Genomic DNA, 17460 nt, shown 5'->3' on the forward strand with positions numbered 1-17460 from the left:
AATCGGATTTTCAAAAAGACAAAAAAATATCGCCGAAAAATGAAGCACTCTAAAGTTTAAACATATATGATTGCGAAAAGTTATTTGTGTAACTGCAAGCAAGCTTAACTAAAATTGTTCTTAAATTGAATTAAGGCGTTAAGGGATAGCAAACTTTCCAGATTCTTTAGTATAAGTTTTTGAAAAAATTGTTTGGTAGAGCATTGTATAACAAAGTTTAGGAAATTAACTTAAATTACTCTCATACATTATGAGTTCTAAATTATAGGGCATTTAGTACTTCAGTTTCAAGTCAAAGTCGGATATGATCCCATGTACTTTTGTCCATCGGCGACACAGTGGTAGCGTGCTCCGCCTACGATACCGATATTTCCTGAATTCAAGTCCCGGGCAAAGCAACGCCAAAAATTTGAAAAAATGTTCTTCAATAAGAAAAAAGTATTTACAGGCAAAGTTGATCTTCGGCCTAAATATGTAGGTTTCATTCCGCCAATTTGTAGGAAAAAACTAAATAGGAGCTAGACCCAAATTGTAAGAAAACTCACTTACTTACTTAATTGGCGCTTAACCATTTAAACGGTTATGGCCGTCCAACAAGGCGCGCAAGTCGCTTCTTCCCTCTGCAAACCGACGCCAATTGGTCACACCAAGGTAGTTTAAATCGTCTTCCACCTGGTCCCTCCAGCGGAGTGGGGGCTGCCCTCTACCTGTGCTCCCATAGGCGGATTCCGATAGAAACACCTTGTTAGCCGGAGCGTCATCTTTCATTCATGGCCTTGTCAGCGCAGCCGCTGCGTTTTAGTTCGCTGGACTATGTTGATGGCTGCGTATAGCACGTACAGCTCATCGTTAAATCTTCTTCGGTACTCGCCATTGCCAACGCGTAGTGGTCCATAAATCTTTCGAAGAACTTTTCTCTCGAACACTCCCAGAGCCGTTTCATCTGATATTGTCCATGCTTCTGCAGCATATAGCAGGACTGGTACGATAAGTGACTTGTAGAGTATGATTTTGGTTTGCCGAGAGAGGACTTTACTTTTCAATTGCCTACTAGCCAACGTAGATTTTATTGGCAAGACTGATTCTTCGCCGGATTTCAGGGCTGATGCTGTTGCTAGTGTTGATGCTGGTTCCCAAATAAACTTAGTATTTTACTATTTCGAAATTATGGCTGCCAACGGTAGCTTGGTTGCCAAGACGCCTATGCGCTGGCTCTTTTCTCGATGACAGCAGGTACTTCGTTTTCTCCTCATTCACCATCAAACCCAACTTTACCACTTCTTTTTCCAGTTTGAAGTAAGCAGAACTAACGGCGCGGGTGTTTAGGCCGATGATATCAATGTCATCAGCATATGTCAGTAATTGTACGCTTTTATAGAATATTGTTCCAGAGCGGTTAAATTCTGCAGCTAGTATAATTTTCTCCAGCATCAAATTAAAGAAATTGCATGATAGGGGGTCCCTCTGTCTGAAACCTCGTTTAGTTTCGAATAGCTCGGAGTGGTCCTTCCCAATTCTGACTGACTATGCACAGCCATGTAAGTTTTGCGGGGAAACCAAGTTCAGACATAGTGGCATATAGGCAACCCCTTTTCATGCTGTAGAAGACGGCTTTAAAATCGACGAAGAGATGATGTATGTCAATTATATTTTCGCGGTTTTTTTCCCAAGATTTGGCGCATTGTGAAAATATGGTCGATGCTAGATTTACCAGGCACTGATAAGGTCCAATCAGCCGATTAACTGTGGGCTTCAGTCTTTCGCACAATACACTTGACAGGACTTTATATGCGATATTAAGAAGGCTGATTCCGCGATAGTTGACGCAGTTTGCAGTATCCCCTTTCTTGTGGACTGGGCAAAGGACACTTAGATTCCAATATTTGGGCATGCACATGTCCGACCATATTTTGTGAAAAAGCGGATACCTTATCAATTACTCGTCGCCGTATTTGAATAGCTCTGCAGGCAATCCATCAGCGCTCGAGGTCTTGTTGTTTTTCATTCTGGTTATTGATATTCTGACTTCGTCACAATCGGATGGGGGGACATATATTCCATCATTATCGATTGCGGGGTAGGGTTCGTCATCCCTTGGAAGAAAACTTGGCTTAAAGCTTTGCTTACCGAAGTGGCAGTGATTTCGAAAATACTCCGAGCATATTTCTGCAAAGGAAAGCTTGACAGCCAAAATTCCTATGCCTTGCAGCTGCTATTCGGAGATGTCCTAAAATATGTACGTCCCGTCGCTCCAATTTGTAGGAAAAAAGGAGCACTACGCAATAGGAAATGAAGCTCGCCTCAAATTATTATTTTTATACTCAGTTGAGCAGAGCTCACAGAGTATATTAAGTTTGTTTGGATAACGGTTGGTTGTACAGGTATAAAGGAATCGAGATAGATATAGACTTCCATATATCAAATTCATCAGGATCGAAAAAAAATTTGATTGAGCCATGTCCGTCCGTCCGTCCGTCCGTTAACACGATAACTTGAGTAAATTTTGAGGTATCTTGATGAAATTTGGTATGTAGATTCCTGGGCATTCATCTCAGATCGTTATTTAAAATGAACGATATCGGACTATAACCACGCCCACTTTTTCGAAATTTTCGAAAAACCGAAAAAGTGCAATAATTCACTACCAAAGACAGATAAAGCGATGAAACTTGGTAGGTGAGTAGAGCTTATGACGAAGAATAGAAAATTAGTAAAATTTTGGACAATGGGCGTGGCACCGCCCATTTTTAAAAGAAGGTAATTTAAAAATTTTGCAAGCTGTAATTTGGCAGTCGTTGAAGGTATCATGATGAAATTTGGCAGCAACGTTACTCCTATTACTATATGTACGCTTAATAAAAATAAGCAAAATCGGAGAAGGACCACGCCCACTTTTGAAAAAAAATTTTTTTTAAGTAAAAGTTTAACAAAGAATTTAATATCTTTACAGTATATAAGTAAATTATGTAACCATTCAACTCTAGTAATGATATGGTGCAACAAAATACAAAAAACAAAGAAAATTTCAAAATGGACGTGGCTCCGCCCTTTTTCATTTAGTTTGTCTAGGATACTTTTAATGCCATAAGTCGAACAAAAATTTCCCAATCCTTTTGAAATTTGGTAGGGCATAGATTTTATGACGTTAACTGTTTTCTGTGAAAATGGGCGGAATCGGTTGAAGCCACGCCCAGTTTTTATACACAGTCGTCCGTATGTCCTTCCGCATGGCCGCTAACACGATAACTTGAGCAAAAATCGCCATATCTTTACTGAAATTAGTTCACGTACTTATCTGAACTCACTTTATCTTGGTATAAAAAATGAACGAAATACGACTATGACCACGCCCACTTTTTCGATATCGAAAATTACGAAAAATGAAAAAATGCCATAATTCTATACCAAATACGAAAAAAGGGATGAAACATGGTAATTGGATTGGTTTATTGACGCGAAATATAACTTTAGAGAAAACTTTGTAAAATGGTTGTGACACCTACCATATTAAGTAGAATAAAATGAAAAAGTCGGCCACCGTGGTGTGATGGTAGCGTGCTCCGCCTATCACACCGTATGCCCTGGGATCAACTCCCGGGCAAAGCAACATCAAAATTTTAGAAATAAGATTTTTCAATTAGAAGAAATTTTTTCTAAGCGGGGTTTCCCCTCGGCAGTGTCTGGCAAGCGCTCCGATTGTATTTCTGCCATGAAAAGCTCTCAGTGAAAACTCATCTGCCTTGCAGATGCCGTTCGTAGTCGGCATAAAACATGTAGGTCCCGTCCGGCCAATTTGTAGGGAAAAATCAAGAGGAGCACGACGCAAATTGGAAGAGAAGCTCGGCCTTAGATCTCTTCGGAGGTTATCGCGCCTTACATTTATTTTATTTAAAATGAAAAAGTTCTGAAGGGCGAAATATAAAACCCTTGAAATCTTGGCAGGAATACTGTTCGTGGTATTATATATATAAATAAATTAGCGCTATCCAACAGATGATGTTCTGGGTCACCCTGGTCCACATTTTGGTCGATATCTGGAAAACGACTTCACATATACAACTACCACCACTCCCTTTTAAAACTCTCATTAATACCTTTAATTTGATACCAATATCATACAAACATATTCTAGAGTACCCCCTGGTCCACCTTTATGGCGATATCTCGAAAAGGCGACCAGCTATACAACTACCACCACTCTCTTTTAAAACCCTCATTAATACCTTTAATTTGATACCACTATCGTACAAACACATTCTAGAGTCACCCCTGGTCCACCTTGATGGCGATATTTCGAAACGGCGTCCACCTATGGAACTAAGGATCACTCCCTTTTAAAATACTCATTAACACCTTTCTTTTGATACCCATATTGTACAAACAAATTCTAGGGTCACCCCTGGTCCACCTTTATGGAGATATCTAGAAACGGCGTCCACCTATGGAACTAAGGATAACTCCCTTTTGAAATACTCATTAACACCTTTCATTTGATACCCATATCGTACAAACACATTCTAGAGTCACCCCTGGTCCACCTTTATGGCGATATTTCGAAACGGCGTCCACCTATGGAACTAAGGATCACTCCCTTTTAAAATACTCATTAACACCTTTCTTTTGATACCCATATTGTACAAACAAATTCTAGGGTCACCCCTGGTCCACCTTTATGGAGATATCTAGAAACGGCGTCCACCTATGGAACTAAGGATAACTCCCTTTTGAAATACTCATTAACACCTTTCATTTGATACCCATATCGTACAAACAAATTCTAGGGTCAACCCTGATCCAACTTTATGGCAATATCCCTAAATAGCGTCCACCTATAGAACTATGGCCCACTCCCTCATAAAAAACTCTTTAATGGCTTTCATTTGATACACATGTCATACAAACACATTCCAGGGTTTCCCTTGGTTCATTTTCCTACATGTTTATTTTCCCTTATGTTGTCACCATAGCTCTCAACTGATTATGTAATGTTCGGTTACACCCGAACTTAATCATCCTTACTTGTTGTTTAAGATAGGTTGCACTATCACTAGATATTCTGCTAAAATTTTTTATCCGGCATTAGCTTAAAAAAATTCCCTTTTCTATCAACATACGCATATCAAATCTTTCTCGCGATGGTCGTAACTCATCAATAGGAGCATGACGCATATAGGAAGGGAAGCACGACCCAAATATCTGCGGAGGTAAATCGCGCCAAGCATTTACTTATTTTTTTTTTTTAACTGATAAATATCCGTTAATGGACCACCACCATCGATTAAAACTCCACACGACTTTCGTGTAGTCTCCTTATTGTTATGAGAAGAATAAAAAATCTGTGATATTGTTAGTAAACATTGCACCAGTTGAGTCTATGCCTCTATTGCTCTCGCCGGGAAGGAGATGTTGAAGCAACGACAGGTGACATATTTCGTTCACTTTGGTATAAAATTTTTTTGGTAAAAATTCTGTAGGTCCTAAGATAGAAAATGTTTGAACCGCTTACTACTGGACCGCACTATTCTCCAGTTGAGTATTTATCACGATAGTTAGTGGCAATATTTTTAATAACAAGAAAGCCACTGATACAAATAAGCGTTCATGACCACAGCAGTCACCCTCAGCGGACGAGAAGGCTTAAGTGACTAAAATACTCAAAGAACTGAAGGGAATGTCAGCGCAATTTATAGCTTCTGCAACCCAAATATCTGCCTCACCTACCCACGGTGAATGTTTCTTTTGAAACCGAAGCTCTGATGACCCCAAATTCTTCACAGAACTAGAAATAGGAGGCCAGTAAGGCCCAGAAAATTGAATTTGGTCGTATTAAACCATTCCCGAGATGTTCGGGCTTATTCATTAACGATGCTTGTTACCGGAACGTACCGGATCTATATTCAGTAAATGGTCGTCAACATCAATAACACTCTTCATCGCTACAATAACAACAACAACCACAACAGCACCCCATATGACAGTATCATGTGACTTTCATCTCACAAAGCCAGTGTAAGACCCTTGGTTTAATCCCCCAGCAATCTATTTCTTCATCTTATAATATATCTAGGTTGCTACCACTAGGTATGTACTGGCTTCGAAATTAACCAGAAGCTAGTTTACTAAAAAAGAGAGGGGTTACTTCAGGTCAACGATGATAACATTGCAACCACTTCAAATGGTCACAAGATCAGTCGATGTTTGCTTCACAAGGCAATTGGTTCTATGTACCGGAGCCACTCGGAATTTTTCCCGACCAAGGGCTGTCATTTCAGTGTAACCTTATTTAATTTGTTGCTTCCTTGGTCGCATCTATTGGATGGGGTGAAGCATTGCTACAACAACAACATCAGTCGATGTTATGACCATATTAAATGGTCACAAAATCAAAATTTGAATGGCTCCAATGTCAACGACATTAACAATGTTTTGATCCGGCTTTTCCGAAATGGTCATAAAATCAACTTATTGTATTAAATTGCCTTAAGGTCAATTATTTTGCTTAGCACCTCTACGTATTAAATCGTTTACTTAAAATTCCGTTAAATTACAGTAACGTTTTATTGTTTCCGCAATTTTTTATCAGTCGTATGAAAAGAGGAACTTTCTTTTTTTCATATTGTTACGAATATTAGCAACACTAAGGGGTACTGCCATCTCTAAGCCGATGCTAAGCAGCGCCTTGTATGCACATCCATAAATCAATCATAATGTATCTAAATAAACGAATCAATCAATATGTCTACACATATGTACGTACACGCAGCTGAGAAGCAGCGCACCACCACATGCATATATCTGAGATACTCCCGAAAGTATGCAATGGGAGAAGCTATAAAATCGTGCAATTGTATTTACAGCTGAGGAATTTGATAGCTGATGGCCAACTAGTAGATTCTGGAAATGGAAGCGCCTAGAAGATGCGAACGAGGAAATCAAAGAGTATAAAAGGCAGCGACAGGTAGAGGCGCTAGAATCAGTTTCGATTAAGCACACTATCTGTCGGGCAATAGTAGAGTTATTTATTGTGAAGTACTTTAAAAAAGGCTAATAAGAAGATTTGCAATAAATTCGTTACAATATTTTCGGATACAGCGCTCCCTTTTCTATACTTTGTATCCATTCTGGAGAAAAATGGGATAGAAAGCTAGCTTAATGAGCTTCTTTCTAACATAACAAGGATTTATTAAAGTTGAAGTCCTAACTCTGGCCATAACATCAATTAGTTTGAAGACCACTTTCATTAAAATGCAAACGATTCCTTTGAAATAACAAGAACATGGCCATCAATTGAAATTAAGAAAGGCCATAAGGTCAATTGAGCTTATGACCATTTGGTGAAAATCTCATCAACGGGGCTAGCAAAATTATCAAGTCAATGGTCGTTCTGGATATTTTAAGTGGCAATTACGTAAATTGACCTTTTGGCCGTTGACTTTATACCATAAAAAAACAAAAAAGGAAAGAATAAGGCCGACAGAGCCCGCCCATGTGGCGTATCTCAGCACTCTCTGATCTGATTTGTAATTCTGCGGAACTACGCTGCCATTGTTCTGTTAGCGAACTAAAAACTACCTCTCTCGACCCCAGTACATTATTAAACGCCTTTAGGTGTTAGATTTTAAGAAAGGTGCCTTGATCATATTCTATACTTTAAACCTGTTTACATTAAATTTTATTTGAAAATAAGTTTATCAACACAAATCTTTCACTTACTCTTTTTTCCTTACACCTCTTTACAATTATTTCAGATACTTGCAGCACAAAAGTTCAGCACCTCCGAGAACAGCCATGAGCCAGAAGAAATAGAAGTAGGAGAAAAGTATGCACAACTTAAAAATAGCGATAAAAGCACAACGGGGAATTCGAGAAAAAATGTGGAAGAAGAGAATGGCAAATTGAAAAACCAAAAAGCATATGACAATAACAACAACAACAACAATACAACTATTGAAAACCAGTATAAGAATGGCAATACAGGCAACTACTTTGATTCAATGGACGATGAAATGGACGAACTGAACGCCGAGACATCAGAAGAGCCATTGGCATTGCCACGCACGAGTGAAATGAAAAGTTTTCAATTGACGACAAATACAAAAGAGCAACAAAATCATAAATTGATAACAGAAGGCGATAGAGAAAATGATGAAAAAGTGGGAAATGACGTGACTGAGCAGCAACAATTGCAACTTATTGAAAATTTAGCAGGAAAATTTAATAAAGCACCTTTGCAAACAGAACGCATTGCTAACAAGACAAGAGGTAAAATATACCAAGAAAATAACAACAACAAGTATAAAAACCTTGAGAAAAACTCTGAAAAGAATGATGACAAAATTTATGCTGTGGCTTGGGCTTTTGATGGACAGAAACATAACAATAAAAGCGAAAAAGACAATAATATTACGAATAAACAAGTAAACAATAAATCAGAAATGTTTGAGTACATGGACGGTAGTAATCAAGCGGAGGAGGACACGGCGATCGGTGATATCGAGGATGACAAATTTCCAAATGAAGATAAAGCTGAAAGGGAACTACAATACGAACATAAAATTTCATTACCTGGCGAGCTAAATAATAAGGACATCAGCAGCTTTGAAAAGAAAGAAGAGTCGCTTGCATCAGTGCGAAAAAATATCGGTACCAGCGAGGAAGAGCGAGACGGGCATGGCAATATGCAGCAAAGTTCAAAATTCATACCAAAGAAAATCAAACGCCACAATAAAATGGGTGGCATAGAGGCTAACAACAACAACAAACAAATACACAACATACGCCATCACTATGGCGAACAACATAAATTGAGTGGAAACTTTGCAAACACGTTCACGCAACTGCCAGTTGCCGAGAAAGTTGAGAAAGTGGCTGTAATACGAAAAAATCAACCACAACAAGAACAACAAAAACTTCAGCATATCGATGAAGTTATTGACAGCAACAGCAACGGCGGCAATGAAGCGGGTAGCTCACAAGCCGATTACTCAATAACCTACTTTGGCATTTTAACAAACAGTTCAAAGAAGCATGAAAAGCCGTTTGCAGGGGAAGACGAAGATGTCGTTAGGACAGACAAATCAAAGGAGGAAGGGAATGGCAGCATTATGCAACGCACTTCTGAAAATTCGGTCAAAATAGTAGACAATGTAGAGAAAATTGCTGACAGCATTGAAGCGGCTAAAGTTGGTGTTGTTGTGCATCATCAGACACAAACTCAACCACAGCAACAACATCACGAGCAACAAAACTTTGGTAAGTGTTGATTAATCAGATTTTTAGCAAGGTGTGCATGCGCATTGGGTTATTCTATCTGAAATCAGCAAACGGTAGCAGTGAAAATTCCCGCATTCCTTGAGTTTCCATTTTAAAAATAAATATAAAAATTTAAAAAGACGACCTCTTAAATTTCGATATTTATTTAAAAAAAGAGCGCGAGCACCAAGTGCCCGTAAAGTTCGATGTATAAGCATTTAGGTGTGTGTCTAGAAAACATCGGGTTTTAATCAAGTAAGGCGAGCGTTAGTGGTTCAAGTTGAGCCGCAACAGAGGTAACTTCAAGAGAAGAATAAATAATTTCAGGCTATTTGAGCATAGCTTCTTCGGCTTATTGTCGAAAGCAAAATGACCGTCACACAACGGGTTTGTTATGGCCATGTTATCGACGGCTTAGAGACTTGTCATCGATTTTATATTGCGACCTCGATAGCAAATCGATAACTTTCGAATAACATATCGATAATTTTACGGTAAAGAAAAACGATAACTTTTCGATAGCCAATCGATAACTTCTGGATAAAAATCAACAAAATGTTCAATTAAATTTTCAAAAAAAATCGATAACTTTTCAATAGCAAACCGATAAATTTTCGACAACAAATGCACAACTTTTGGATTACCTAACAATAAACTATTGCTTACAAAATGATAGCTCGTAGAAAATTGATAAAAATATATAACATTGTAATAAAAAGCAAGTTAATAAGACTCAGATAGATAACTCGTAAATACCTTATCGACAACAGTGATAACAAATCGATAACACGTCGATAGGGAACAGATGATACGCCCCTATTTTGTTAAAAAACTCACAACTCATCCAGAGCAAACCGTTAGCACTTCGACAAAAAATTTATAACATGTCATAGGGTTCGCGCTCCAACTTAGGTTTTGGCTTCAGATTTGATTTCTCATGCTTTATTTATTCTCCTCTCCTTTTATCTTTCTATTACCTTCTGCTCATTTACTTTCATTTTTGTTGCCCGCAAGGCAAGCCTTATCTTGGAATGACCCGCCATAAAATGTCCACTTTATATTAAGCAAATTTCGATTCGTCAACAGGCTAACAAGGGTAGACCTGGAATGTTAGATGTCATATTTAATGGTGCTCCTTGCCGGAACATACCATACACATTGATAACACTCCCCAAAACTATCAGGAGGTGTCTGTATTTTGACGGCAATAACAACAACGTTGTACGGCCAGAAAGCTTGGGCAACTGCAAAATTTTGGAATAGCTCAAAAATTTCTAACCGTCATTTCTCCCTTACCGTGTAATTTTTTCTATTACTTTTTCTTTTTTCATATCCCCCTCCTTCTCGATAACCTTGAGGGACCACAAACTGTGCAAAGCTTAGACGCTGACGCAGTAAGTTTATCGGTATATCAGGTTGGTATGGAATTTACGAATTAATTTTTTATGTATGCTGATGTAATTAGTAAAAATGGGCATCGACTTTTCCAATGTCTTTTTGTGCAATCCATTTAATGAGTGGAGTATAATATTTTGGAAATCGCAGATTTGTAAGGTATCATTTTCATTCGAATTATTTATGGGAAATTTAAAAATAAAATTTTACAAGAATTTCCAGCACAACGAGCAGGGATAGTTAATAGCGGTAATCAATATTTCGATACTGTGCATATGTATTCGAGCAAAGTACTCAAGGATGTATGTATGTAGAATAAAGATTATATTTTATTGAATATTTAGTTATGTACATATTTTATTACAAAGAAACGAGATTTATGTCTGCTTTGAAAAATTTTACAAACTGCCTGAAATTACACAGATTTCTCCTTTTATAGATTCAAATCATTCGTTACGTTATAAAATACAAAACCTACTATGTTAAAATACTAAGGTATCATGTTCAGTAAATTCGTCCAGATCGGGTTGCCTTTCCTTCCGAAGTGTATGATCCTACATTCGGCCGTCCTGACTCTGCATTCGTCCCGACTGCCGAACCCCATCTCTTCATAAGCTCCGCCACTATCGACGTACAACCCGGAGCCTCGTGCTCCCCTACTTTCTCTACTTCATATCTTTCGTGGTTAAGCTTTTTCAAAACTTTATATGGACCAAAGTATTTTGCTTTTAATTTAAGATTATTACCGAAGTGAGTTCGTTGGTTGCGACTAAGTCGTCTTTTTTATACTGTTCAGCATCCTTAAGTTTCGAGTAAAATTTTTACAATTTTCTTGCTGATGTTTTTGTATGCTTTCCTTAGTTTGTTTCCTTATTTCATTTCTCTCATGATCTAAGTCATCAACAACTGCATCTTTCATAAACTCATTAAAATCTAGAATACTGTTAATACGCATGCCAATGCCGACAAGTATTCTAAACGGTGAATATTTCGTGCTTCTTGTTCGCGTACTGTTAATAAACTGTTGAACCTGATCAACATATTTATGCCACTGTTCTGGATGTTTTATAGAAAGTTTAGACAACATAGGAACTATAATGCGATGCATTCTTTCAACTTTTCCATTCTCACGAGGAACACGTGTTGCTATAAGGCAATGCTGAATATTTTCTTTTTCGCAATGGTCACTGAATAGACGAGAAGTAAAAGCTAAACCCCTATCTGTGATAATCCTCCTTGGATTACCAAAAACGCACGCCTGCTTGCTTAATTTTTCTACGACTACTGAAGCACCTGTATCCTTCGTTGGATATAACCAAACAAACTTCGAAAACCCATCCACCATAACAAGAATATAGTTGTAATTTTTGTTCGTCGACGTCATCGAACCTAAATGATAAATGTGCAAAGTGCAAAGTGGTTCATCTTCCTTATCAATCGGTGATAAGTAAATAAAATTTTTCTAACTGCTTTCATCCAACTATCTTCTTCCTGTGCTTTCCTCAATGTATGTCTCAGCGAATCCTCAATAAAAAAGCAACTTACCACCGCATCTACATGCTTCATGTGCGAACCAGAACGATGTTCGATTTGATGATCGAATTCTTGCAAGAACATTGCCCACCTTGCTACCTTTGGTGGTATATCATCTTTACGCATTATCATCGCAAACGCATTACAATGAGTTATGATTTTAAATCTACATCCCATCAGATATACTCTCCACTTTTTTAAAGCCTTCACTATCGCTAAGACCTCAAGTTTGTAAGCACTATACTTTTGTTCGGACGGACTAGTTTTCCTACATAAAAATTGGACGGGGTGAAAATTTTGATCATCCGCTGACTTCTGCATCAAAACAGCCCCGAAACTATATTTTGACGCATCCGTATGTACCTCCGTTTCGGCCGTCGGTTTATAAAATTTTAATACCGGCGGCTTCATTAACGCCGCCTTTAACTGTTGGAAAGATAGAAGCTGTTCATCCCCGATACTAAAAACTGAATCCTTACGTAATAAATCGGATAATGGTTTTGCTAGAAGTGCATAGTTTCTAACAAATCGCCTAAAGTAAGACGTTAACCCTAAAAAACGTTCAATCTCTTTTCTGTCCTTAGGAAGTGGATAATTTTTAATTGCCCTAGTCTTTTCTTCCGAAGGTTTGATTGTACAATCCTGTATAATATATCCAAGAAAGTTGATTTTGCGCTGTAAAAAACTACACTTTTTCCATTTGAAACGTATACCAATCTAGTCTAGCTTCCCTTCATCCTCTACCTCTGCGTCTGCCAATCTCACTCCGACCCCTCTCCCAATCCTTCTCCCTTCTCTGACCCCTTCCTGCTCCTTTTCTTTCCTCCTTCGCTTCTCCCTTCACTTCTTCCTCCTCTTCTTCTTTCTCTTCCTTTCTCTCTCCATCAACATCTCCATCTTACTTCCTTATCCGCTTCTCTATCAAAACCATATCCCTCTCCTTCATGTTGTCCCATCTCTTCCTTCCGCTTCTCCCTCCACTTCCTCCTCCTCTTCTTTCTTATCTTCCTTTTCCTCTCCATCACTATCTCCATCTTACTCTCCCTATCCGCCTTCCTATCCCCACCATATCCCTCTCATTCATGCTGTCCCATTCTTTCTCCCCTTCCCTCTCTTTTTGTTCCGTTTGTTTTTACCCTACATTTAGATGGGTTACTACATGTGTTAGCGAAATAGAAAATTCTATCTGGGGGCCTCTTATGGACTTTGTAGCTAAATAAAAATTATTCTGGATGCTGTTTGGACAGAAAATCGTTTCTGAGCATACGCTGAAATGCGGCCGTGTTGTGATGGTAGGTTGCACCGCCTACGACTTCGAAGATCCTGGGTTTACGCCCTAGGCAAAGCAACATTAAAATTTTATAAACAAGTTTTTTCAATTAAAATAAAATTTTTCTAAGCGGGGTCGCCCCTCGGCAGTGTTTGATAAGCACTCCGAGTGTATTTCTGCCATGAAAAACTTCTCAGTGAAAACTCATCTGCCTGCAGATGCCGTTCGCAGTCGACATAAAAGTAAATAGGTCCCATCCCACCAATTTGTAGGGAAAAGTAAAAAAGGAGCACGACGCAAATTGGAAGAGAAGTTCGGCCTAAAATCTCTTCGTAGGTTATCGCGCCTTACATTTATTTATTTTTTATACGCAGAAAAAAAATCTTGCCCGATTCTAGATTGTAGGTGTGTACTGAATGTGTAAAATACTATCAAATCTCAACTTAAACTTGAATACCTAATCATGTGCTTTGCTTTTGCAAAAAGACATTTGTTCATATTTTCCATTATATCTCCAATTCTCAATTGCCCACAAAATGGCTGTGAATACAACGCTCCGTGCAGTTGCATGCAAAAAAATTGTGTATACACTCAGAGATTTAATTTATATGTAGGTGACGTGTTTTCTTTTTGCTGCTGTGCGATTTCGCCCATATCAACTCTACCACGTACCTCACTCTCACATCATGATACAGTGTAATGCCTACACTAACGCACAGATTCTCTATTACTCCATACAGTAGACCTATACCCCACCCTAAGCTTGCATTTACATTATACACATATCTCGCATATATCACATCACTTACAGACTGTGTTAACTCTTCCGTTTATGCTTAGGCCTACGCTAACAACATATGCTCACATTGGGGACTCCACAATACCATGAGCAAATATGTTTAAGCATCAATAATTGCTGTTTACACCAAAGAAATGCATCAAGCCATCGACTCTTTCATGCAACTTGAAAACTAATCTTATCCGCTAGCGTAAGTTGATGATGCTTTCTTATGATCGCTTGAGAAATTTTTTGTTGGGTGTGCTCTATATATAAATACAAATTTGTGTTCTCGTCTACGAAAGCATTTATTTGTATGTATTACATATTTGTTTATTTTTGCGTGTAAAACAAAATGCTTTCTTAGCTTGTTTTTATTTTAAGTGTTGACTATTGCGATCATATAAATATGTACTTACTAAAAACATTTTTTGTTTTCTTGAGACTTCTCACCGCTCAAGTGTATTTGATTTAAAAAAATATTTACAAAAGCTATATTTGGTGAACGTAATACGAACACTTAGGTTGCAACATATGCAAGTTTATGGTATGCATGAAATTTGATATAAACTTTTAAGGTCGCTGGAAAAATTGGTAAATATTTTTGAAAAGAATGGATTGATTTCAAATTTTTTCTGACAGCAGATGATGGGGATAAAAGTTATAAAATTACTAATTTCACCAAACCTTTCGAACTTTGGCTATTCCATATCAAACAAGCAAGGAAGGCTAAGTTCGGGTGTAACCGAACATTACATACTCAGCTGAGAGATTTGGAGACAAAATAAGGGAAAATCACCATGTAGGAAAAAGAACCTAGAGTAACCCTGGAATGTGTTTGTATAACAAGGGTACCAAATGAAAGGTACTAAAGAGTATTTTAAAAGGAGTGATCCTTAGTTCTATAGGTGGACGCCTTTTCGAGATATCGCCATAAAGGTGGACCAGGGGTGTCTCTATAATGTGTTTGTATGATATGGGTACCAAATTAATGGTATTAATGAGAGCTTTAAAAGGGAGTGGCCCTTAGTTGTATATGTGAAAGCGTTTTCGAGATATCGACCAAAATGTGGACCAGGGTGACCCAGAACATCATCTGTCGGGTACCGCTAATTTATTTATATATGTAATACCACGAACAGTATTCCTGCCAAGATTCTAAAGTTTTTTGACTTCGCCCTGCAGAACTTTTTCATTTTCACCTAATTAATATAGTAGGTGTCACATCCATTTTACAAAGCTTTTCTAAAGTTATATTTTGCGTCAAAAAAACCAATCCAATTACCATGTTTCATCGCTTTTTTCGTATTTGTTATAGAATTATGGCATTTTTTTTTTTTTGATTTTTCGTAATTTTCGATTTCGAGAAAGTGGTGATCACAGTCGGATTTCGGTCATTTTTTACACCATGATAAAGTGAGTTCAGATTAGTGCGTGAACTAAGTTAAGTAAAGATATATCAATTTTTGCTCAAGTTACCGTGTTAAGGGCCGAGCGGAAGGGCAGACGGTCGACTGTGTATAAAAACTGGTCGTGGCTTCAACCGTTTTCGCCCATTTTCACAGAAGGCAGTAACCGTCATAGAATCGATGCACCTACCGAATTTCAAAAGGATTGGTAAGTTTTTGTTCGACTTATGGCATTAAACGTATTCTAGACCAATTTAATGAAAAAGGGCGGAGTCACGCCCATTTAGAAATTCTCTTTTTCTTTTGTATTTTGTTGGGCCATATCATTACTGTAGTTGAATATTGATATAATTTACTTATATGCTGTAAAGATATTCAATTTTTTGTTAAAATTTAACTTTAAAATTTTTTTTTATTTAGCACACATACAGTAATAGGAGTAACGTTCCTGCCAGATTTCATTATTATATCTTCAAAAGCTGCCATTTTCGATATCGAAAAAGTGGATGTAGTTATAGTCCGATTTCGTTCATTTTAAATAGCGATCTGAGATAAGTTCCCAGGAATTTACATACCAAATTTCATTAAGATACCTGAAAATTTATTGTGTTTACGGGCAGACGGTCTATAACTATCTGGATTAGTTTATGCCGTTTCGGGGTACCGTTATGCGAACAAAATTAATATACTCTGTGAGCTCTGCTCAGCTGAGTATAAATATTCTAACAAAATAATTAATGATATTTTAAGCATAAGTAATTTTTTAACACTATTATACTAACTTCATTTATATTTTTGTATGTTTGTAACATTTTTTTTTGTAGAGGAGATAAAAAGCGTCGAGCACTTCCTCTGTAGATGCCCTGCTCTGGCCAGTATACGTATGGAATGCCTGAATAAGTATTTCATCGACTGCTTAGCAGAGCTTGTCTCTGCGGAAATCGAAAAATTGGTTAAGCCAGCCGGCTTAAGTGTGTCCCTCACATTTCTGGGGGCAGCCACTTTAACCTAAGGCTAAGTTTATGATCGAGCGTAATCGCATCGCGCGATGTGACGAGAAACGCTTCATCGCTTGTTACATTTTCGCTAGTGTTATCGCTGGCGTTATACTAGAGCGAAAACGCAAGCGATGCAACACTGCTTTTCACGTACAAACATCCATATTGTTTCGCTAATTTCGCTCAACTGAATCAAAATATTTTGGTTGCAAATGTTCGTCGCTTTTGTCGCTTGTAATCGCTCAATTCGTTTTACGCTAAATCGCTTTGTCATAAACATCTCCATATGCACTAATATAATTTATCGCTAACAGCGATTTTCGTCGAATCGCGCTATGCGATTACGCTCGATCATAAACTTAGTCTCTATTATAGCGAATAATAAAAAATGTTACGTATACGCAGCGGTACTCGTAATTTCGGCTGGTACGGATGTGTTTGGGTGTCAGGTCAGAGCCATGCTGCTCCTTCTCCTCGTAGAACATAAGTTCTACACCTCACTGCGACGCACGAACTACGGCGAGCCAGCATTAAGAGCGAAATTAGTGCTTTCCTATAAAACTGCTAATAAGTCCTACAATATTCTGAGTAAGCAAGTGAGAAATATACCCATGGACACTGAAAATATTATATTTCGACATGCCCGAAAGACAGCTGAGATATAGTTAGCAGATACGTGAGGCATATAATTCTCAGCAAACGAGAACATTAGCGCCTATACCCCATAAGCGCAGCCATGGAGCTCACGTAGCGTGAAGCCATACCCGAATGTTTAATGCGGTCATAAGTACGGGAAATTAAGCGGGCCGTTGGAGTCTAGATATG

The 17460-nt window shown here is 38.1% G+C and overlaps 1 protein-coding gene across 2 annotated transcripts in view; it reads left to right on the plus strand.

Moving 5' to 3' along the window:
* LOC137251072 (uncharacterized) overlaps positions 1-17460 on the plus strand; it is a 287201-nt gene that overhangs the window by 247433 nt on the left and 22308 nt on the right. For both annotated transcript variants that reach the window (XM_067785033.1, XM_067785032.1), the window contains one exon: positions 7749-9252. In XM_067785033.1, coding sequence (XP_067641134.1) covers positions 7749-9252 — 1504 coding nt within the window. The remainder of the gene's footprint in view (positions 1-7748; positions 9253-17460) is intronic.

Source organism: Eurosta solidaginis, chromosome 4, assembly GCF_040869045.1.
Source record: "Eurosta solidaginis isolate ZX-2024a chromosome 4, ASM4086904v1, whole genome shotgun sequence".
In the NCBI taxonomy this organism is placed as follows: domain Eukaryota; kingdom Metazoa; phylum Arthropoda; class Insecta; order Diptera; family Tephritidae; genus Eurosta; species Eurosta solidaginis.